Source organism: Dermacentor variabilis, chromosome 8 (assembly GCF_050947875.1).
Source record: "Dermacentor variabilis isolate Ectoservices chromosome 8, ASM5094787v1, whole genome shotgun sequence".
NCBI lineage: Eukaryota > Metazoa > Arthropoda > Arachnida > Ixodida > Ixodidae > Dermacentor > Dermacentor variabilis.
Genome location: NC_134575.1, coordinates 89976769 through 90002132, shown reverse-complemented (window position 1 = coordinate 90002132; position 25364 = coordinate 89976769). Strand labels below are relative to the sequence as shown.

The window sequence follows — 25364 nt, the reverse complement described above, 5'->3', positions numbered from 1 at the left end:
TAGATGCAGTCGCAATTACATGTGCCAGACTTTTGTTGCGGCGTGGCATGCCGTTCCATCGGGCACCAGGCACTGCGGGTCGGCTGCGAGAAGTCGCTCGTTTGCGCACTCGAACAACGAGCTACGCCGCCACTGCCAGTTCATCTAGCATTCCCCGTTCGCAAGGTATTTAAGGCTTCTTTCCTTGTTCATGTTCACTTGCTCACAACGCTGTCAGGTAGGGCGATGAAACAGTTTCTTGGCGGTAATTTCGTGTCTAACACTGGAACATTTCGACTTCCTCGCGCGGTTCAATGATTTCTAAGATGTTTCGGTTTGACCTACGTAGCGCTTGTACTTTCAGTACCTTGTGATAAAAATTGACTTATGTTGGTCGGCCATTGGCACTCACCATAAGTGTCCTTTCTGACCATGCTGCACCAGGAAGAGGCATGAAAATCTTCTTAACGCACAGCAGAGACCGCTGCAAACGCCACTGCAGATACCATCCCACAACTACGGAATATGTGTATGAGCATGTCTGCGTTCTTTCAATTATGTTTATTCCTTAATTTTTAACGTCCTCTCCGCCTGCCGGCATGCAACATTTATTTTGTTTGCCTACTGGTACAAGGCTTCTAAAGCTGATTTTGGCTGAATATTACGTATTTGGGTTGGTGGTTTCGTAACTGTAGCTTAAAAAAAAAGAACGGCGCAATTGTTAGCACGTGAGCAAAAGACGTACAAGGGTGCCTGTTTCTTGTCCATGCCCTTTATATGGCGCTGTTTCTTCACCTAAATCAATTTTGTACCAGATGCGCGTCCTAAGTAAAATAGTACAAATTCGATTCCGCAATGCCACGAGAATTCCCGCGCCTACCCTTTACTTCCAGGTGCCCATCGACTGGTGCTCCACCGGCAGGGGCGCGGCTTTCCAATGACTAACGGGATCAGCTCCAAGCCGGCTTTGTTCGACCTCAGACAGCCGCGGCACCACGAATTGCTCATCCTCTTCCGCCACGTCTACTGCTCAGGCACGTATCCATTAGAAGAGCGGATAAAGCTGCATTCTGGAATGTTCAACGTAACCCCGTCGATGTTCGACGAAAGAACACCCTCCGAGCAGTTGGGATGCGTATTTTGTGGATAGAAATCTTCCCTAGAGGAGTACACATCAGCGAGGTTAGTGAATCTCCTTGAGCAACGGTAGAAATTCAGTAGTGGATGTTGCCTTGGAATACGCTGGTTCCTACAGAGTGGATTAAATCGTTGCTTGCAAACATTTCATCACGTGAACTGCTCAACGGGAATAGCTGTAGGAAAGAAAAGTGCATGCCTATCTGTATATAACCGCAGCTTTCCTGTGGTTTTTCTTGGGGAAATGATTCGTTTAATACGTAGATAATCGGTAATACGGGGGACCTTAAATTTCTGATATCCTGAAGGAACATTCGCGTATATTTATGATAAATTCGCGAAAACCGTTCTGCGTGAACAGCAATATAGCAGTGCTTCTATAAGCATCGTTTCTGGATTCAGATTCATTTTTTTTTCGCAAGCAGCCTGTCTCCTGTAAGGCATCGTAAGGCATAGCCAGAGTTCCCAGTACTATACACTCTTCCGCATAACGCAGATTTGATAGAAAGATGCAGGCAGCACGCTTACTCCCTCGAGGGTACTCTGTTCATTCGTCAGTCTGATCACTACAAAAAATGTTAAGGTGGGCGCCCATTTTATGCATTATTTAGGAGCATCACGTAGTTTTTTGTGCGATGTCCATTTCTAACCTCTGTCCCGCCATTCTACGCCCTAAGGATTGGCCACTGATTACGTGCCCGAATAGGCGGTTTCTGAATGAACACCTTGGGTCATTGACATTATGCAACTGGTCATGTCAAGCAGCCGATACTGGAGAACGAAGAAAAGAAATGAAGGCAATCGGACCAGAACGTGCATTCAGCGAAGAGCGTTGAGCCACAGGGACGTGAAGACGTTGTCGGTAACAGGAAATTGTAGTAGTCGGCTGCGCAGAATTGTATAATTTGGCAATACGGCATGTCGTTTCTTTGCTTTAATGCTAATCGCATTAACCTAGGCACTCATTGTGAGATGAGCTGGTTTTCCATTTAGTCCTCTCATCGCTCTTTGTTTACTGCGACGTCTTTAGAAAAAGCCAAATTGTTCCCATAAATCAACAAACAGAACGAATTGTGTTTTTTACAAGTACACACTCTTAGGTACACCCCGAAATGACACCATTGGTGGGATTTCTGGCGCATTTTAACTGCAGGGAAACCGAGACTTTTGTATCCAGAATGGCAACACTATTGCTACGCAACACAAACATTACCTAGATCGTGAATGCAACACTGCTTTCCGAAAACAGTTGATCTTGTTCTCTTTGAATTTTACTTTGCTTCTCATACAGCGTTCTCAGCATGCAACAACCTTGGTTCGGTTTTTTCCTGTCTACTCTCGAATGCATGTTGCAGCTCGTGCGGTTTCCATGGCATTGCGCTCATTCAGTTCATCGCAATTTCTCCCATTTAAATAAATACTGCACAAGCAAAACATTCTGCCAAGCCTACTCTAACCATAGTCAGGAAGAGCGTGCTCGAGCCGTACGTTCTGTCACTCGCCAGAGTAATTGGAGGCTGGTAGAGGAAACACGTATTCACTTCTTCTGTTGCCAAAGCAGAGTAGCGTTACACGTCGTGAACGCGGGTCACGCGCAAGCGTATGGGGGCTATAGGACACACGAAACTATCGGCCCTGGTTGCGCCTTTCACGCCTACAGTGTCCACATCGCAAACCGTATTCAAGACAGGGCTCGCGCGACCGTGACATACGCAGCAGCCGCCGGAGTAAAACGCCCCGTTGTAAACATTCGCTTGCTAATGAAATCACCTAGCATGGTGTCATCACGCACAGGCAGACATGAACACTCCACAATCGATGAGCACGGACACTCGCTGTCGAAGCGCAGGCGTGAGGAATCGCGGCAGCAGCAGCGAGCGAAGTGACCTCCGTGCTGCCCATCGCTTCAACGAAACTGAGCGGTAATAACACTGCGCACACAAAGCTAGCAGCCATCCGCCCACCTAGATTGTGCCCCCAAAGCAGATCGCTTTGAAGATAAAGCCCGCGCCACCGCGTGTAACCGCGCCATGGGAAATTATGGTGGAACCACTGGCAGGGTAGTACAGTTGAGTTCCGCATGGTGGCACGATGCTAAGGGGCGCGTTCTCGCATTCTTCCGTCATGACATCTAGCGGTTTAAGACGCTGCCGTTGAGGCCATATGCCTCTGGTCACAGCGTCAGCAATCAGAGGTGGTGACGGCTGCTGCACGGAGTTCCGAAAGCGTCGCTTGAGGAAGTGGCGCTCGAAGTACCAGTTGGCTTCCGCGTACGGGTAAGGCACGGCTGTAAGGCACCGCTCATATTAAAGTGCAATATAGTGCCGAAAATAGCCAGTTACTAATGCGTGCTCAACGTATTTGTTAATAGCAAGCGAGGTTGGTTCTTCTTAAATTGTTTCGCTGTCTATTAATAGCAAACATTTCGGCAGCGCAATTTCAGGCATATGCGTGTGAGACTTTGTGTTCAACATGTTAGTTTAAAGAGTATGAAGGCGCTTAACAGTGTTTATTCTTAATTTCTGCGTTATAATTGCCCATAGTGCTAATTAAATGAGCAGACGAAATTGCCAGTCAAACGAGAACCAGCACAGAGGCCCAAGTGCCTTCCTCGTTCGCAGCTTCAGACAAACAACGCCCATTTCACTAGCTGGCCAGTTACGCTTGCGCGTAAAAGCAACGCGAGCAGAGCTTTGTTTTGTTTACAATAACGGAAGGTGCAGGGGACACGTGAACGGAACTCTGCTAAATCCTAATGTCACGTAGAGGTCGAATGCCACCGCATCCGAACGCTCTAAGCTGGTCCCCAGTGTTCTGAAAAAATAAGGGGAATGTGTTTCGAGCGCGGTATGTTCGATAATCAAAATGTAACGCACGACGCCAGAGTGTGTTGGCGTGCTGGAAGACGACCAGTAGATCGTAACCTTAGAAGCACTCCTCGCGTGGCATACCGGTACGCACCACGTCTGGGCAAATCCTAGTGGTTGAGAACACCGGCATGGGCATGACAGCTGCCCTTCCTAGAAGCATACATGCCGTCGTGAATTCTGGTCCTACCATACAGGAAAAGAAACGACGTCGGGCAGCCCCCTGCCTGTACACGTTGCTGAAATTCAGATCCGAGCACGTAGGAATCCCGCGAAATAAAAATGACCTCAGTTCAAGCTAGCATGGCGTTCTCTATGCTCAATATTTAGACACAACAAATTACAAATTACAAATTAGAAATATGGAACGCGAAAGCAGTATTGGCACTCAACGAAAAAATCGTCTCTATCTCTTATGCAGAGTGACCCAGCTAACTTTAGCCAGAGTTTTAAAATATACGAATGCCACACACTGAACAAAACCAAGGTAATGTTTGCCGTCGTTTGGAGGTACTCAAAATATTTTTGTGTCTCTCCTCATTAAATATTTAATTGTAATTAATTGATTAGCCACCTTCTCAGATATTCTAGTTAGATGAAAAGTGTTAATGCGAAAATTCTAGAGCGACATAAACTCCCGATACAGCTTTCCGTTGCTCAATACGTGCTACACAAGTGCTTTTCCGAGCATGAAAGAAGGCAGCAAATGCAGGCACTTTTGCTGCGCGACTGGTCACTCGAGGCACTTTGCGACTCTCGTGGGCTTATTTCGGGCCCGATAAACACTTTTATGCAGCACGTATTAAGCAACAGAAGGCGTATCAGGAGTTTTGCAGGCTGCTCAACAATTTTATCGTTGCCACTTGTCATCTAATTACAATATTTCAGAAGTTGCATAATTAATTAGGACTAATTCTGTAATTAAGTAGAATGAAAAAAATAATCTGATTATCTTCGAGCGACGGCAAACAACGTTACCTTGATTCTTACCAGCTACGAGACATTCGCCTATTCTTTACCTCTGGCTAAAGTTACGTGGGACACCCTGCATATAAGAACACAGATTTATTATCCAGAAACGCACTCCAGATGTTGTCTCAACTAAACGAGCTGTATTTACGCATGCCATTTATCCAATTATAGCACTGCCATGTCTGTAGCGTTATGTCTCTGCAGTGTTCTGCGTCGTGTAGATTGGTTAACACATTGATTTATATTGCACTACATTAAATAAATTGTTGCGCAAAGCATGTGATGACGTGACGCATATTCTAATGTAAGCCAGTGTTTTAGTAGATAGTTATCCTTATCATTTAGATAGCGAGAAAACTACGGAAGCGCAGGGGCGCAGTAACCTGTGTTGTGCAAAAAACGTGTTGCAAGCCGTGTATGACAATCTGCGCTCACGTGATCGGTAACATTTCCTGTCTACGAATACCATCTTCATTCTCGTCTGTCATTCATAGTAAAATATTTTGCGTGCACAATAGACAAGGACACAGTGAAGCGCTCGTGTGTCCCCCCTTCACTGTGTCCTTGTCTATTGTGCGCGCAAAATATTTTACTATGAATTCGTACCAACTCGCCCAACTATCAGTTCTGCTGCAGTCGTCTGTCATTTTTACCTTATTACTGCGATAACAAGTATATGGACACTCCAGGCGCATTTCTGCCGTCGGCATCGCCCTCACCGTGAGGCTCGACATAAAGTGCAAGGGCGATAAAACCGTCGCTGCCCGCCGTATGCTGTATGTGCGAGTGAAAGCTTGTGAGAGTGAGCCGGCGAACGTGGTTCACTCTCGAGCGCTCGAGCCAGGAACACCGGCAAGAAGCGTGCCCTTTCCTGTCACGCACGAGATAGGGGGGACAGGTGAAGGAGGAGGGGCGTTCTTCGGCGGCTGGTAGGGTGCCTCGATGACCTCCTCGCCCGCCACTCCGTGCAGAGTGGAGACAACCGCGGCGTGTGCTACGGCGTGGAGCACGCGGATGGCGGACGCCGTAGGGACGCGTTGCCAGCGCTCGTGCGTCTTGAAAGCAATCTCTGACGCGTGCAAAATGCGCGCCCACACGGGCCTCATCTTCAAAACGATCTGCGATGTTTGAAAAGTGCGCATAGTACCGGTATCTTCGTATGCGCTGTGTTTGCGATGTTTTGTTCGCGTTGAGGCGGATGATGCACGTAGGTCAATTCGCTTGTTGCTGCCGCGATTCCTCAATCCAGCATTTTGACGGCGAGTTTCCGCGCTCATGGAGAGAGATGTGTTCAAGATTACCTGCGCTAGCGCGATGCCGTGCTTGTTAATTTAGTTAAAAGACGTTGGCGAGCTAGCTGATTTGAATCCATGAAAGAACGTGAAAGTGCGACTGAACAAGAACGTAGAAACAGGTACGCACGCAAAGACAGCGCTTCGTCTTTGGGTCTGTTTCTTCCTACATCGTCGTTCAGTCACGCTTACATACACTTATCATTGTAAATTGAGCTATTAAGCGAATGAGCACAAGTTTATACGGCCGCTTAAACTACTGTCCTGACTACGTACGGCCATCTCCTAATTTGCTACTGCAATCGGTGCTTCGGATTTCGGGCGAAACTGTGACCTTTTTTATGAAATTCATGCATGTCCACTATTTAGCATTCGGTAAATGGTGCCGCCTCTAGTGGAGCTGCGAAATCTTTTATTTACTTATTTTAATTTTATGTTTCATTTCATTATTTACAATATTATCTGCTCTTCAGCCACGTTGGAAGGAGCATATGTGTCAGGCATCTTTATATAAGCTCTGACGCAGGCGGATAAAACATATGAACAGCTGCTCGCCACAGCTTGTGAAGGCTATCTTTTAATATCATGCACATATGCCTATTTAAGGCACTCTTGGAGAAACCATCAAATTAAAAAAACGTTTTCATGGCAGCCACTTTAACATTCAGTGATGTAGTACCATAACCAATACAGCGCACATCAAGTCCGTGCGTTCGCACATATCTGTTTGCTAAAATCTGACCTCAATCTGGCGCACTCTGTCCACGAGCTAAACATTGAGGCTTGCACGAGCATTTTTGTTTGAGACTGAATTTGTCATATGACATATTTACATATATGATATCAATACCTCTTAGTTTCTTGTGTTAAAATAGATTATGCAGAAAGTGTGCAATTACGGTGAATCCGTCTTCACTGTAAGAAGGGCATTGCAGAGTTAAATCAAACACAACATACTTTCAAGCCACAATGTACTTGCGTTACTACGCCGCCACACTCATCTAGGGCACATAATAGCTCCGCTGAGGAGAACATTTGCGCCACGTACCTTAACCCACACCTGTTCAACAATAGCGCTCATCTTCTCTGTCTACTATGGACGCTACTAACTCTCATCTCTGAGTTTTCTATGCTTCACTGCGCCTTGACGGTAGAGACATCTATTAAAAATGTGTCTCTCCCGAGCTCAAAAAATCATGTTAACGAGGTTTCAGTCGCTGTAATCACTTTGCTCAATTCAGGACAGGCCGTTGGCCGTTTCTCTTGCATACATTGCTCTATCTTCAGTTACCTTTCACGTTTCAAGAAAAAAAAACGCGCAGTAATTTTCCTCTTGTGTGTTTCGTTGCTTGCAAATGGCAGTTTTTATCTACACACTGGGCATTTCCGGAGATTACCTGCTTCTATTACGACCAGTTTTCAAGCATTTCTGTGGAACTACACTCAGAACACTGCTTGTTAGCGTTGCTTCTGTACTGAGCTCACCTATGTAAGACAAATCTTTCTGGTATATAGAATTATTTTCAACCAATAAATTAGACTCCCGTATAGGCTGCCACTAGCCATGGCTTATACTCAACGCAGGTTCCAGCCATTCGGCGAGCAAGCGAGATGACACAGGTGCTGCTGCTGGTAAGGGCACTCTGCCAGTCTTCAAATCCGTATCCCACGTGCTTTTTGACCTTGACGGCCTGCTTATAGGTGAGTGACACCTTAGTAACAACAAATATGTGCGACCACGAAACGCAGTTATCCATTCAGTGTAGTTTTGTCGCTCCAATTATCCATTATGGCTTTCACTTTTCTTTTTCGTCCGTTGCGAAAGGGAAGTCCTCAACATTAACGTAAACATAGTATGTAGATGAAAGCTTAGTCTACGATTCCTTCGTAAAGGCTTATAGATTAAGTTTAGGGGAAGATGTACTTCTCCAGAAAGCACATTTCTGATCGCTCAATTAATATATCCACTCCAAAGCAGCAGTACGCTTCGAACTGACCGCGAAATTCTCAGCGATATTACTGGCAACAGTATCGCTGTAAACAGTACTACCTATTGATCATTCGCAGCGCAAATGGCCAGAGGCATAGAAGTAGTAGGGGCAAGATTAGCGCAGTTTATTTACTCAAGGTATATTCATAATGTGTGTCAATCAAATATACGAGATCAGGAAAGAAGAGTATCAGACATGAATAGGCGTGACAAGAACAGCAGCCCCATGGTTTAAGTGTTGTTGTGTCTTATGTAGACAACCTACTCCTGTTAAGTTGGAGCGATACACGGCCGGCTCACAAGAGACTGCGCATGCTTTTGCGCGTTGTTTTTGTTACCTGATATATTTAAACTGGCCCATGTTTCTTATAAGGCTTCAGCTAAAATGCAGTACCCGTGTCTGCGTGCAGCGCTCCGTCTTCTTGCAATGTATTTTCCTAAGTCTAATAATGTTAATTTATTCAACAGTAATTCGTAATGCAACAGCTTGAAGGAGAATCGCCCTTGTAATGCCTTCTACAGTATCCCATTAGAATGAAGGTTCGTAGGAAGATAGAGACGCGGTGACCAAAAGCGGCCGAGAAGGCGAAGACGATGAAACAGCGTTCCGACAAGGCGACTTGCCTTGACCACAAAAACGAGTTTTTATGTACAAAGATTGGCTCTAGGTTGAAAGTTCACTCCTTCGGCCACCATTGATCGCTGTGCCGCGTTCCAATATATAAACGCTTATCACACTAAACACACGAGGTCACCTTCGCGAAGAACACATGCTGTGGTGACTTTACATGCCATAAAGAATGCTACGAGGGCTGCGGCGTTTTAATCAGCTCCACGCATGCCTCTTTGAAGGCGAACAATGTTACCCCGGCATTTTGAGTCAGACCAGGTCAGCGTTCAATTGTGTAGTCATCTTGAGTGTCCGAACTGTGTCCTGCTTTTGCTATCACGCCTTACTGTTGTCGGTCTCTTTTGTTCGTTAAAGACACTGAGAAGTTCTACGCTCAAGCTGCAGAGAGAGTGGCCTCCCGTTACGGCAAGAAATTTACCTGGGAGCTCAATAGGCGAGTGCTGGGAACCCCAGATGCCTGCGCGGCGCGCACAATTGTCGAGTCTCTTGGTCTGCCGCTAACTCCGGGCGGGTTCTTGGAAGCAGTGGATCGGATGTCCCAGGAAGTGTACCACAGCGCGCAGCTCATGCCTGGTGAGCGCTCACTTCTCGCGGTTATTTTTCGGCATTGCAGGTGCAACGTGCATAGGCGTCAGTAACACATCAGGCACCCTTGCAAGTGAACAGGAATTCATGATGGCCAATCAGCTTTCGTTAGTCGATGTGGGATTACCATTATCAAGGTAAATAACACACAGCGGGTCCTGATCATGAGAAGAAAATATACAGAAGAAAAAGGGTTGGAGTCCTTGCGGCAAGTATTACAATATTCTGTCTGAAACTTACCGCTGTCCTTAAAATAAATGTACAATCATGGCACTCTACCAGTGCTAACTTATCGGGAAAAAACGTGGAGTTTAATAAAGAATCTAGACAACAAGTTAAAGACCGCACAATGCGCGACGGAACTAATATTGCTAGGCTTAATATTGTTAGACAGGAAGCGCGCGGTGTGGATCAGACAGCAATCCGGCGATAGCTGATATTCGCCTTTCCATAAGAGAAACAAAAACACAGCTCGGCAGGCCATGTAGAACGTACTGCAGAAAACCGGTGGGCAACAACAGATACAGAATGGGTGCCAAGGGAAGGGTAGCGCAGTCGAGGATGGCAGAAAATTAGGTGGAGTGACGAAATTGGGAAATTTGTAAGCGCTTGCAAGTTGGAATCAGCTAGGGCAAGATAAGAGGAAGCGGATATCGCTTGGAGAGGCCTTGTATTCGGTCCTGCTGGGGATAGAAAAAGCAGGCTGATTATGACGATGACGATGATGATGATGATGATCGTGTAACCTGAGCTTAAGTCAGGCATATTGCTTTTTGTACGTGAGAAAAACTTTGCGACTGCGCTAATGACACCCGACGCATTCAATACTCATCATTCTCCGCTGTTACAGGATGAACTAATCGAACAAACAGTCTCTATCTCGGAGGATACTGGGATAAACAAGCCGGTTCTGGGCTCGTCGCTGGTCGATATGTAACACTTACTGGGGCTACAGCTACCCTTTTGTTCGCTAAAGGCAGTTGCATTCAGGTTTTCATTGCATGCGTAAAAATTCACTCACCGTTTCTCACTCACACTCAACGCTGAGGGTGAAGTATACGTTATTACCTCTTTACAATATCATTGTGGCAAACGTGCTCAGCTCATGTGAAGCCAATGACCCGGACAGAACTTGGAAGGAGCCTTCGACACAATGGAAACTACTTAAAGAAGTGTAGCCAATAGCGAGGCGAACGCCAAGGATAAATCACGAATGCTGGCCTAAATTTTTGTTCTTTATGAAAAATGCAGGTACAATTACAAAAGCTGATCATTGTGTAATTTCGGCGCTTGCAATCGGAGGAGCCTTATCGTGAGGAAGATAACAACAATACCTTGGAAGCATGCAGGACAAAGGTTGGCAGAACAACGCTCCGCAAAAGACCCCCGGGACACTCGATCAATTTTCACAAATGAATATCCTACCGTTGTTACCACCTATCCCCATGTAGTCTTTCACAGACGATGGCTGCTAGACGCCTTGGCGACAAGAAATTGAACGTGACACACCAGAGTCCTATCTCTGAGAACAAGGGCACTAGGAAAACAAAGCAGCTCATTTTAGAGTTTTTCTGCTCACCGAGCCTACAGGAGGACTTCTGAAGATACGTGTTCATGTGACGCCTGCCAGAGGAGAGAGAGTAAAACATCTTTATTAATAACATTTGAATGGCGAGAGCAGTGTGTGAGGAACCCTCAGTGCAGGATCCCTAAGATGATTCCGGCGATGTTTTGACCCCGTTGTATCACAGCTCGGAGGACCTCGGGAGGTCCGTCGCGGAGGGCATCGTCCCACAGCTCTTTGTTGCGTAGGGGGTAAAGGAGAGTTGGCAAGTGAGGAAACAGGTTTGCAGTGCACTCAATCGTGACGTGGAAGATTGTGGGCGAGCTGCCACAGCCAGGGCAACGATCTGCATAACAGTGTGGGTAGAATTTATTAAGAGAGACAACATTTGGAAAAGTTGCGGTTTGTAAAGGGCGTAATGCCACTGCTTCCTCCCGCGAGAAGGACGGCGGTGGTGCGGCGTGGTTGCGACGAATGCCTGTATAATGACGGAGTATGTCTTTGTAACGGAGCAAGGGATCCCCCCACTCTGAACTAGTCGCCTCACCACGCCGAGTCGCCCGGAGGGAAATTTCTCGGGCAACCGCATGTGCGCGTTCGTTACCCGGCAGCGAGGTATGACCAGGGGTCCAGAGTAAGTGGATGCGGGGAGGTGTGGTTGGTGTATTTTGCGGGATCTGTTTGAGAATTTGGTGCGCCGCTCCCGGGGTGCCATGTCCTGATAGGAACGCCCGGCATGCCTGTTGCGAGTCCGTCAATATATACATTTCCTCAGGAACACGGATGGCGTATCGAATTGCAAGAGCAACACCGAGAATTTCTCCGTAAGCGGCATTTGTTCCGCGCATTGCAGCAGAGTCTCTCAGGGATTCGGTGCCATCCAAAACTACCGAGGTATAGCCCTCTTGAGTGCGTCATGTGTCCATGTATAAAGTCTGTGTTTCCGGGATGTTTGAAAGCATACGGCCAAAGTATTGTACACGGGCTTTGCGCCGCCCTTTGTCATGCTCGGGGTGCATAATACATGGCAATGGATGAATACTTAGTGCTTGGCGTATCGCTGACGACAAGATCGTTGGACGAGTTTCAAACTCAAGGGGTGGGACGGAGTATCCTAGCCGTGTGAGAAGATGGCGGCCAGTAGGAGTGAGTAGGAGTAGGAGTAGGAGGCGCTGGCGATGGCTGACCCAATGTGCCTCTAGCAGTTCGCCTAGTGTGTTATGTGTCCCTAAGTTAAGAAGACGGTGTGTGGAAGTATAGTTCGGGAGGCCATGGTCCAGCTTCGTCGCTTTGCGAATCATTGCGTCTATGCGAAGTTGTTGCGCTTGGGTCAACCGCTGAAATGGGAGACGGTATGTAAGGCGACTGATCACGCATGCCTCCACCAAGCGCAGCAGGTCCTCTTCTCGAAGGCCCGAGTGCCTGTTGGAGGCCCTCCGGATCATGGCCAGAATTTGCTCAATCTGTCTGGATAGAAGGGAAACAGTGTAGTTTGACCTGCCATCCGCTTGGGCGTGTAGGCCGAGGATACGATCACGATTAACCTGTGGTGTCGATGTGCCATCCCCACGCAAGATGTTGCCAGAGGAAATTTCCCTGCAGCAAAGTAGGCAAAGCTCCCGGCGATCGAATGCTTCTTAGTAATGCGCTGCTCAAGCCTATAGTGATAGATACTGCCCCACGCTAGTTTATTGATGTAGCTGTGCCCACAATTGATGCAGCAGTGGTACCAGGGGCACCGTAACGTAAAGCTAGTGCAAATTTTTCTATTCCAGTTCTGCAATCAGCCCACCACGATTGGTCACAAACTTTTGCGGATCACCCCCAATTCGCTTGTCTGTCACGCGACGTCACAAAAACCGCGATAGCTCCCCTTCTGATATGACATGTACACACTGATGATGCATGATTGGACCGAACAAAATAGAAATAGTTATTTCTGATTCGACGCCTTTTCCCCATTAGCCCTCGGTTATTGGTCAAAAGTTTCCGGGCTGCACCCACTTCACCTGCCTGTGACGCGACGTAACGAAACCGCAAAAATTCAGCGTGTCAAAGTGACGTGTACACATTAAATATGCAATGCAAAAAAACTGAATTTTCTTCTGAACACCCACGAACTGCCCTGTTCCGAAAGGAATAAAAGATGGCTGCCACCGATCGCTCAGACACTGGCTACTCGCAGCTGCCGCAGAGCATGGGTTTATTTGCGTATAATAATGCTTTTTGCGTGGCCGTGTAATGTTTTCGAGCACTTTCGACACATTTACGACCCAGTTCTGCCAACTATTCTTTGCTGAGAATCCGTTTTAGCGTCATTTTAAAGCTTCCGTTGCATGCCGCCGTGATTTTCGACTAGCCACCGCAAGGTATGTAAGGAAAAGCGGACCAATCATAGACGCCGGCACCACCCTCTTTATCCCGTTATCGATTTTCAGTCCACTAGCTCGGTCCCATCGAACTCTTCTCCTCTGGAGCGTGCTCCTCGCCTCTTGTTAGCCAATTAGATAATACAATCCGCTTAGTGTAGGCAATGTTATTCGTTTTCAAGCAAACAAAAGTGACCTCCTGAGAACGACGAGAGGGTTTGGTTGGACTGTTCAGACAATCCAGCGTGTCATTTCCCGATGCTTCCATAGGGGGTTGCGCAAATTTGACGTGAGCAGATTGGAGTAAAAACACATTGGAGTTGTTTTACCGTATAGGACCCCAGACGAGCGAATGAAAGATATCCTGGGTAAGATTTTTACGACAGCCCCTTTGCTACCATGATTTTTACACCACTTGCAACTTAATTATAACTGAATATACGCTGCCTGTTACGCTCATTGGTGCGGCACCGTATCACCCTATATGCGATGTAGTAATAATAAGATTCAATAGAACCCTGAAGCACATTCTGCTTAGGTTGTACTCAGAGCCACACATGTAATGGCCCTACTTGACTGCACAGCCTTTCCGTATCACGAAGAGTGGCGGGTCAACATGGACTTCTTTTCCGCTAATCTATGGCGGACATGACCGAGTAACTCTCAATAAGCCTGAGGCACTGTAAACGGGGGGCGATTGAAACACCAGATATGGTTATGCTCTTGATCTGAGAGAACGCATTGAATGTACTTTGCAGCTTGAATAACACAGGTTGTCTCTAGCACAAAACACGCAAAAGAAATAAGATAACAAATGCACCACGACACAACAGCTAAAAAGTGATCACGATGCTGTAAGCTCGCTGATGAGCCTTGAAAATTAGCCTGATGCACTCGAAAGTAGCATTCCATAAGAGTGACCATGACTATTGTTGCGATCGTGGCCATGCGCTAAAGCTGATCCAAATAAGCTACCACCTCCTCCTAACAATGTGTAGTGCTATGTGACGCCTGCTGCTGAAGAGGAGTTTCCACGTCCTATGCCTTGATCATGGGTGCTACTGGCTAAAACTTCCAAGGCTAATCCTGTACACAAATACGACACATCTTGGACGCAAGCATCACTGCTGTGGAAGCACTTGTAACATTGCAATCAGGATTATGAGGCACAGGACACTGTAAGCTGCTATACGCTCGCGCGACAGACGCCATTATTCACCGCCGTCGCTCTGCCCAAGTTGGGATCTGTACTGAAGAAAATGGCGGACTGCACAAATGATTACGCTGTTCTAATATTATGCTGATCTTCTACATACGCGGGGTCAACTTTAGACGGCTTGTTTTCTGGCAAGAATTGCTGTGTACTTTCTCGTAATCCTTTCTAAACATCTAAATAAGTACCCGTCTATAAAAAATTGCGAGCTTTTACTTATATTACTTAGCTCTCAACTACAAGTTGCACTTGTCTTTTAGTCGGTCTACTTCTCTTGCGTTCCTCTTGAGAGAGATTTCCCAATTTTCTCGCTCTGCCACAATGGTAGCAAATAAAGTTGTGCTTGTTGGTGGACAGTGATATTGGAAATAACGATGGAAATAAGACAAAGTAAGGCCAAGTAATATAGACACAGGGATGACGTGTGTAGCTTACTTTATAGCTACCGTATTGTATTTATTCTTTCAAGCATAAACAATGAGAAGACAGAATTTTTTAGAATGCCTTCAGCTTAAAGGGACCCTGAAACGCTTTTGCCGATTTTCTACAAACGTATTGAGTCGTAAGAGTAGGTCCTTCTGATGATTAATTGACACATCTAAGTGCTCCGCGTAAAGCGTGTAATTTATTATAAGGTTTTAAATATGCACATCGTTGCCGATCGCAGCGCACTGCTCGGCGGAATTTTAAGCCGCCCCTACCCATATGACCGAAATCACCCATATGACGTCAGTGGGGCGAGCTATCCGATTGGCTGACAAGGGCGCGTGATCGATAATTTTTCCAACTTTATGGTAAACAAATGATCTTCGTAATAGTTGGAATGTTAGCTAATTTGTTTTTATGAAAAGAAAGTAACACAAAGAGAATGCACAAGAATAATTTTTCAGTACACTTAAGCACTTCCGCCACACAGCATGTGTCGTCTGCTTGTGTTACAACGTACTCCATCTTGAAGAGAGCTCCGCGGTCAGAGTCGGTCCCAGTCTTTTCGCGAGCACTATGATTCGACTTTGTTGCCTTGTGGACTGCAAACGTAGCGACTGGCAATATGTCAAGCTGCGACATCGTGTCCCTCTGCAAGGCAGCGTACGAGCGAACTGGCTGCTGCGCATCGGACTGCCGCTATCCGATCGGCGCCAGGATTTGCGCGTTTGTGGCCGTCACTTTACACCGGAAGATTACTAACGCAATAGCGTTTCCCGAGTCCGGTATTAGGGAAAACGCAAGCGCAAGGGGACAGAGTCTGGCCGCTTGACTTTGCCGTAACGGGATGAGCCATGAGATGAGCAGAAGGGCAAATGCGAATGGTCTGCACGGTGCAGCCACCTGGTGGCGCAGAGCTCAACCATACACAGTAGCAGCAACGAAGTGTATTCTTCTTTGCTGCTGGTGTGTATTTTTCGCAGGAGTGTAATAATGAACACGTTGTTTTTATAGATGTTTAATATGTTTCACACTTGGTTAGAGGAATATTAGCGCTTTGTTTGGCTGGTTAAGCGCTGCACCAACAAGTGTATGGACCGTGCAGAGCGATCAGGCCACTCACGTACGTCTACGCTAAAGTTCCTTCATCAGCTTGAGTTTATGCCTACAGTCATTTGCCGAAATGACCAGCTTGCCTGTGGTTACCGGAATACTAGACACGTACGGCGCTACGACAGAATGCTCGCAACGCACGCTGCTTCGATAGCTCTCGCTTGGGGTCGACGGCCAAGCGGCTAGCGGAGCGGTCTCGCGTGGGCGGGGGCGGGCTCCAAAACAACCGGAAGTGGACGATGTGACGTCGCATCGTGACGCTGAACCAGTGAAGGCGGAGCTTAGCCCCACTCGCTCGGCGAACGAGTTGAGGAGGAAAAGCATGGCTAGGGAGGAGGGTAGCTTCTAATCGCTTGTAGCTCCATTAATACGTAACGCTTCACTTAAATTGTGGTGCAAATGTTCTACTTAAGCTGTACCCTACGCGTCTACAAAATTTGTCCGAACCGTTTCAGGGGCCCTTTAAGTTCTACCTCATATCTGCATGCAGGCGCTGAACGTCTGCTGCGCCACCTACATGCTCACGGTATCCCCATGGCCGTCGCCACCAGTTCGACACCAGCTTCATTCGCCCTCAAGATGACACAGCATCAAGATATTGTGGCCCTCTTTCACCATGTGGTCTGCTCTGACGGGGACCCAAGAGTAAAGCGCGGGAAGCCTCACCCGGACATATTCCTCGTCGCCGCGTCAAAATTTGTGGAGACGCCACCTTCCGAAAAGGTGACGTGGAATTCTGATGTTTGCAAGCTTTACGACGCCCTCCGAGGGAAACATATTGCAGCCAACTGTTCTGGAGCGTCAATTTTTATTTATTTCACCATTTCTTTTTTAAATCGTAGTGCAAACCTCCGCCATTGAGATGAACTGTTATTTCGCTTGGTGCAAGCGTGTTTTCTGCTGTGGCCTTCCACATTTCTGGGTAATTTACATAATTATAGTTTGCAGACGTTTTACTGTATAGGGTTATTTTCGCATTTTTGTCACAAGGGAGCTCTGGGTCGTTGCGAGAGAACCTCTATCACGACGAGAGGTTACAACTGTAGAAGATTATGATATCTAAGTGCACACAGCGATGGTTTCCTGGTAGTCACGAATTCTTCGGACGGCCCTCAAACACTTGACAAAAGCCTAGTTGTTGCAGCTTTCGATTGGCACTGAAGTTTCATAGTAATTTTATTCTTGTTTTGAGCTAGTCGTTAACGCGGTGTGCAGAATCGTCAAAATGACGATACAGGAATCCCCCATTTGCTGAAACTTGCAGCAAACACGACAGCTTGGCTTATCGGCATGTATATAGTGAAGGCGCTCGTTATATTTGCACACAATGAGTCGCGTAAAATTTCACCTTTAAACAAACGTTGTTACACATCTTTGTGCTCATTGTACCTAGGTGCCTGCGTGATGACCTTTATCAGTACACACTACTGTTGCACTGACTCAGCACGAAATGAACCGCATTTGAGCCTGCACTTTCGTTATGACTTTTAGTTGAGGTAGCTATTATATGGACACTCCAGGCGCATTTCTGCGTCGGCGTCGCGGTCGGCGTGACGTTCCGTGTGAGCGAAAGTGTGTGAGGGTGAGCCGGCGAACGTGTCCTGGGCGCGGGCCCTCTCCTGTGGCGTGCGAGCCAATGGGGGTCAGGCGAGGGAGGAGTGGCGTTCTCCGGTGGCTGGCAGGGTGTCTCGATGTTCTCCTCGCCCGCAACTCCGTACAGAGCGGACACATTGCGGCGTCTACTACGGCGTTCGCCACGCATCTCGCGGACGCCATAGCAGATGCTTTGGGCGGACGCCATACGGACGCTTTGCCGGCGCTCGTGTGTCTTAAGCAATCTGCGATGTGGCCAAAGTGTGTGCCCGCGCGGGCCTCATCTTCAAAGCGGTCTGCGATGTTTGAAGATTGCGCGTAGTGCTGGTAGCTCCGTATGCGCTTTCCTTTCGACGTTTCGTTCGCGCTAAAGCGACAGATGCCCGGAGGTGAATTGGTTCGCGGCTACTGCGGCGATTCCTAACTCTTGCGTTTTCATAGAGTTTCCGCTGCCATTGAGTGAGATGTGTTCATGTTTACCTGTGCGCACGTGACACTGAACTCTTTAACTTAGTTAAAACACGATGGCGGGCTAGTTGGTTTGCATTCATGATAGAATGTGTAAACGCGACTGAAGAATGACCTAGAAAGAAGCAGACACACAAAGAGAGCGCCGTCTCTAGGTGTCTGTTTCTTTCTACACCCTCGTTGAGTCACGCTTACATATTCTATTATTGTTAATTTAGTTAGTAAGCGAAAGTTTACAAGTTTATACGGTCGATAAATCCACTAGCCTTACTTCGTACAGCTATCAACTAATTTACTATCGCAATCAGTGTTTCGCCTTTCGGGCGGAACTGCGAATTTTTTAGTAAACAGAAAGCACAAGAACCTTATGAATATGAAGTCAACAGATGGAATACGCATGTGGTTAGAGATCGCTAGAAAAGGCCTCTGTCTTGCAATGAACGTAAATGGTGATGACGAGGATGAACAGGAAAGAGGATAATTAGTAGTCTACATCTTCAACAACGACAACTCTACTTCTGCCACATGAAAGTTGTGGCTTCTGTCATGCTGAAACCCATTCGTTAGCGTTCGACGGCCAGGTTTTTTCTTGTAAAGAAGCTTAGCTGACTAAATTTTTACTAGAGATGAACAGTCTTTTGCGTTGATGAATGAGAACAAATGCACACAAAATTTACACAATTATTTCTCTGATACGTGCTTCTGTAAAAAATGCGCAACCTTCAGCAACTGCGCATTGCTGTGTACCATGAAGCAATCACTGTGCTCTCAATAATAGTTGCCTTTTGTGTACTTGACAGCAGTCATTTTCATCACTTGTCATGTTCGAGAATATATATTTACAACATGCCAATGTGGTGTAGATCAAATTTCTAGCTTATTTATGCCGCGACTTAATAACCTAATAAAACCCACTTTTGAAGGTTTATCATTTTAACATTGTAGTCTTGCGTACGTTTTAAATTAAGGTTCAGGAAAAGATAAATTTTCCCATGTCTGATTTTTTTATGTTTTGGTACTGTTCCCTACTATTTCATTTCACATACGCATTGTTTTTTAAGGTTCTAGAAATGTATTACGCAGGAGGTCCATTGACATGTATTTGAGAACGACACCTTGTTTACACATTTCACATAAAATTGATGTCGTGAATTTGTATACAATACACGCATTACTTTATGCGGTTGTGAAACCTTTCCTGATTACGTGAACAGTCTCGCTGGCAACATATTATAACACATGGGAAACAGAGCAGTTTATGCACAGATGAGCAGCTCACGGTTTGTTTTGGGCGTGTGTAGCTATAGGCCTATTTGCTCCAAGAAACGTATTTGTGAGTTAAATGGCCCTTTCATTGTAACAAGCGACTGTTTCCAGGAAATGTTATATTGCTGAATACCGAAACAAGAGGCCTAATGTATACGTCCCACTGGAAACCTTATAGAGGCTCCTTTGTAATCAATCAGTATGCTTTAATAAACGTTATTTTCTCTCCCGTCTTTTGACCATAGGTGCTGGTGTTCGAAGACTCACCTATGGGTGTAACGGCAGGTCTGTCCGCTGGTATGCAGGTGGTTATGGTTCCAGACCCTCGTATCGACGAAGTGATTCGTCGTCGGGCTACCCTGTGCATCGTCTCGCTGACTGAGTTTAAACCCGAGCTGTTTGGGCTCCCGTCTTTCAACACTTCCCCACAGAAGAGCTGACACGCTGGTGTAAAGATTGGGACGCGATGAAAATGCTTCGCTGGGGAAGGGGGGAGGTGTGTGGGAGCGTAACACTTGCTACGAATCCAATTCACATTGTGCAAAACGCACCGCTCTTGCGGCATTTCTGTTCGCTAACGTGTATTCCCAACGCACACTTTGTTAAACATCGGGGAGCATAAACGCGTGTAAGTGAAGAACTGCCGACATTTGTGGCGTCGATGTAGAAGACTCGTCGTTAGAAGCAACGCCAAAGCAAGGGATGGCACTCAAACTTACTTTGGCCATGGGCAATGCGCTTCAACACGGCTGCAACCCGTGCTTGCTATTGCGGCGCTTATGTGTCGTCCGTGCCAAGATTCGTGACTGACACAAGCATACAAGCAAGTTTTTCTAAATCTGTCAAGCGTAGAACTGGAGTCGTAAAGCTCCTAGCTAGGCAATATACTCATGCGCTCTGTGCCCCTTTACATATTGCATGTTTCTCTACTCAGTGTCCTTCAATTTGTTATTGTTCCGTTCTATCCGACGTCATTTCGACATTTGCGCGACCCGCATGGATTGCTGAACCACATGGCGTAATGTTAAACTCAAGAAATATGAGTCCTGCTCCAAGGCGGCTACGCGGTGGCCAATAGGCACGCGCCATTCGCAGTCATTCGTGTTGCCTGGTAAAGCTCCTTTTAAGCCCAGCTTCGTTGTTTAGTTCTGCGCGAGAAGCGCAAAATATTGCGAGCTTCGCGATCGAGAACAATATATCGATTGGATAAGGAACAAAAATGTGGGTTAACTCCTTACTGAACTGCTGGCAACGCGCATAGATGCGCGTGTTTATTTCATGTAGATTTTCATCATGATTTACTGCGTGCGGAATGCTGCAGATTTTCTAATAATAGAACTCTTTACTCGTGAAAATTACGGGGAAAAGAATTAACCGCTTCTTTGACATTGTGAGTCCGTCATGCAACCTCAAATGTTTCAATTTGCTCCAGTATCAATTCCGCGGAACAGACTACACCGTACTCCAGTGCAAGTAGCACGCTATGATCGTTTGCATTGTTGGGAAAAAGAATTACCTAAAGTATTTTTTATTTTGTGCAACACGAATGCATAAACGCAAATCAGCCGAATATTCATAACAAATATCTAGTATTGTTCTCGCTCTAATTATTGTAGTTCAATAAAACTGCATGTGGTATTCTACTACACGTATGAAATGTTTGGCCTAGTGCTCCACCCACCACGCGGATTCTACCACAGCCTGGTTCCGTGCAAAATAGCAATTTTGTTTCTCTCTCGCACTAATAGCAAGAACGCTGTTAAAAACTAGGGATATACTAACAGTTAAATGTTCAAATTGAATACGATTGTCCAAGACAAACTACCTTGGAATAGCTGGTCGAACACCAATTGTTATTATTTTCTTAACATTGTTATGTATAAAGTGTGCGTGTAGCCCACCTTCTCTTAATAAAAAAGTAATGAGTGGTTGTTTACGTTGCTGCATGGAAGATGTTATGATATTTACAACTGCACCTTTACTGCACTCAGAAGCTTGTAAATGAACTGAAGTATGATCGTATCTGACATCATAACATTGATCGTAATGAACGCACGAATAACGCGTCACAATGCGTTGTGCGAGCAATCTAAATCCCAACAGCAACGAACAGTGCGTGGCGATTTCTCCAAGTAATAACTTAACATGTCTAATTCTTGGGACCTACTCGCAGCCTGCCTCTAGGCAAGGCATCATCATAGAACGAATGAGAATTATTGGCAAGACCTTAAAGCGCCTTTTAAAGGACCCTTGAAGATGTTTTTAGCAGAGATAAATTCACCATATATGAATATTCATTACATTTATCACTCAAGCAAACCAGTGCATTGCGCCCGACCACATCACTGCACAGTGACGCTCACCGTAACCATTTGTGTCGGTATCGACGTGAACACTTGGTCGTCCATCCAAAAACCAAGTAGCAGATAATCACTGCACTGCAGCGAAACGTATAAATTTGTATTATATTTGGTTGGTGTTGTAGGCATATGAACAGCGGGACGGAGGTAAAACAAACTGTCCTAAAGCGAACACACACACGTACAAAACACGGAGGGGCCACTCGCTGCTCTTTCACCCCTAGCCTCGGCGCATAGCACTATGTTACAAAGAAGTGCGCAGACGCTCGTGAGAAGCCTCGTTGCTTTGTTTTGCACGTGCAGTACACTCCTCAGTGTTCTTCACGTGGTGCAAATTCCTCACCCCGATGTATTCTTGTGGTCGAGCTGAACTTTATTCGTTCTCGTGGCTCTGCATGCTGAACCGCCTGCACAGGCTATGAGAAAAGGAAATGCACGCTGTGCAGGTGCCAGGATGTTCAACCGGTAGTGGCGACCGCGCCTCTTACTCATTATCGTCAGAGAAGCTCATTACAAACAGCCATCTTCCCTTCAAAGATGCGAACACGACCGCGGCTCCTCGTGACTTCTTACTTCCATGGTAAATATGCGCGACCAGCCCTCTGGAGTACTGCCCTTGCAACAAGGATCCATGGAGTGCCAACTCAGGCTACGTAGGCTCCTCGTGCTTTTGACATTGTCAGCTATATGGGCTACGTCAGCGCGTGAGAAAGGTCGGGACAGAGGCAGCGCAAGATGTAATTCATGGCATCTATTTTTTTCTGGAATTGATTTCTTGGCTGAATAGTTTTTACAGCGGACCCGTATATAGCTAGACTCTGGAAAAAATTGCGTGCATCAATGGAGCCTTGAAAATTGAGAATCTATCGCCATACTTGGGTCAATCCCAAATATAGTGCAATGCAGGACCGAACCGCGGAGGGGGTGAAGCAGGCTTTAAGCATTCCGCCAACTTATAGCAATAAGTTTAATATCTAGGTTCAAATACAACCCGTGTCAGATATTAAGCTGGTATGAACAGATACTACACTTTTACCTGCGTCGGGGATGTCTACGTTCGCACCGCGCTCTCTTTGTCGGCATTCCAAGCGCTTGCCTATCTTCTTTCCTTCCGCTCTCCCGTGGTGGTGGTCCCGTAAGCGTGCTGCCCGCAGGACCGCGACGCGGAAAGGCGAACCATCCATGTGGCCCCGATCTCGCAAACTTGGCACGTTTCATCGGAGCAACGCCCTGGTTTCAGAGGAAGTTTTTGGGGAACGAATCTTTGTGTGGCCTGAGCTGTATTTGACCGCTTAGGATTTTCGAGTGACCTCACAACCATTACTGCACTACAGGACGTCGACCTACTCACGATTGCTTTGGCAACGGGGAAGCAGTGTCTGCCTTCGGAGCGCGGTGAGGTGCGTGTCTGTTTCACGCGCCCGGATTCGTTAGTAAAAGGTATCGTGCGACGTTTTGCAACGATACATGTGTATGTATACTCTATGGTGACTCATCAGCTTCTGACACTCAACATGGTAGAGGAGTGTCTAGTGGCGTCTCGCCTTCCCTTTATGTGCATACGGCGTTTGACACACCGCAGTGGACAGTTCGCCATGAAGGGGCCCACATACACAGCCTCGGAGGCCATACAGCTGCACAGAGGGGAATTTCACTGGTATTCTCTTTAATTATGCGGTTTTACATGCCAATACCACGATATGTGTGTTGTGTTGTGTTCGGTTTAGTGCCGCATAAGCAACTAAGGCTATCATGCGCCACAAATGAGGTATAGTTCCCGTTGCCATTTGTCCCTGAGTTTGCTGTGTGCTGACGACCTGCAATGCTTATGGGACATGCTATCTCTACATTCTGTTTGTGCAGCTCATTCATCTGCTCTCTCATTGCCAGCAATTCCTACGTGACCACGATATAATTATGACGCACGCCGCAGCGGGCGACGTCGCGTTAATTTTGACCACCTAGTGTTCTCTAACGTGTACCCATTGTATGCTACAAGGGCCCCCATCGAAATGCGGCCGCCATGGCCGAGATTCGATCTCGGGCCTTGGGGCTTAGCAGCGCAACGTCGAAGCCAGCATGCCACCTCGGCGGGTCGAATAACTTCGGACTGCGTACAACTATCGCTGCCGTTCTTGTTGAGTTCATCTCTCCAGCCGTTATATACGCCACCTGTTACAAAAAATAAGGCCCTGAAAATTGTTGCCAGGTAAAACAAATGTCTCTCCATTAAACAGGATGCAGGCTTCTACTGGGCTTATTGCTTTAAGTTGGCTCGAGTGGAACATATAACGGCTTTTTGACTAAAAACTGCACGAATCTATTGTTGTGTCCCCTCAGTTCTCCTTTGTCCAGTTTTACTTTCGCTCTGTTATTTCAATAATGCTTGGAGGTAGGAAACTCCATGCATTCACCCAGAAGCTTATTTCTCTCCTCAGGAAACGCGGCTATCCTGCAGTAACATTATACGAGACTGTCGCCACTTGCATCTAACACTTTTTCTGCAAGCTCGAATGATTGTTGTCGTCCCTCAAATTTGGACAGCAAAGTATATTTTTCGTGTTCTAACAGTGCATTCTCACATCCAATGTAAACCAAAACAGCAAGCACTCTTCATGTTCGAAATTGAAATTTATTACACATCACTTCTTAGAACTCTCAAACGTTGCTGTGGTCGCAAATAAGACGTAAAATATTCGACTACAGCGAAGCTGCTCTGAATTCAAGCGTAACCATAACGTATGTGCAGACTCACCGTACGTCATACAAACGTAGGCTCATATTGTCATTTTTTTATGTAAGTACACAAGTGCGCCTGTCCTCGCAAACGCAAATTACGGTCGGTTACGGGAGTTAGAAACGCGTCGCGTATAGTTTTCAGGGCACTGTATTGTGCTGTGCCTCGTCCCCTCCCCCCCTCCCCCGTTCCCGTTGCTTTTCCGGAGGTGCAGGTTATTACAAACAGCCTATTATTCCACTCATGATCCTTATGGGTCATCGTTTGATGGTGCGATAAATATTACTAAACTGTGTGGCAATATGGTCTTTGTTTTCCTATACTTTTTCGCAAAAGTTTTTTGTAACACGGTTTCGGAACTGGAGCGACCTATTTGTTTTTCGGCGATGGAAACGGCGATTGCAAACAAAAAGAGTCTCAGAAAATGCCATAATACCGGCGCCGTTACTGCACGTGGTTTCTAAACCTAATGCCAGTGGTAATCGGATGTGCCACCCCCTTTCTGCAGTAACGCAATTACCGCCACCGTTATTGACGGTCCTTTCTAGAATCTTGGCTAGCTTAGTGACAAGCAGTTACTAGATTTTGGTTAGTAATTGAGGCGTCACTTTTGAAGACATGTCTTCTTATCCGACTTCAGACGTATTTGGCGTCGGTGGGATCATGTGATCTCGTCACCAGACCTACACAGAACTGGTCGGTTAGTTGACTTGTGGATGTCATATGAACAATACAATGGCATTACCTAATGTGTCGTCATGCCAACATGTAGCAATAGTGACCAACAGAGGATTTAACGTAG

General features: G+C 46.5%; 1 protein-coding gene and 1 pseudogene across 1 annotated transcript; one reads left to right on the top strand and one right to left on the bottom strand.

Moving 5' to 3' along the window:
* The first annotated feature begins 916 nt into the window (after positions 1 to 916).
* LOC142591477 (pseudouridine-5'-phosphatase-like) lies at positions 917 to 19905 on the top strand. Its single transcript, XM_075703806.1, has 5 exons — positions 917 to 1013; positions 7832 to 7948; positions 9223 to 9441; positions 16629 to 16861; positions 19711 to 19905. The coding sequence occupies exons 1-5, from the start codon at positions 917 to 919 to the stop codon at positions 19903 to 19905; spliced, it is 861 nt and encodes a 286-aa protein (XP_075559921.1).
* Positions 19906 to 22695: 2790 nt separating this feature from the next.
* On the bottom strand, positions 22696 to 22874 carry LOC142591787 (U2 spliceosomal RNA; annotated as a pseudogene).
* Between the last annotated feature and the right edge of the window lie 2490 nt (positions 22875 to 25364).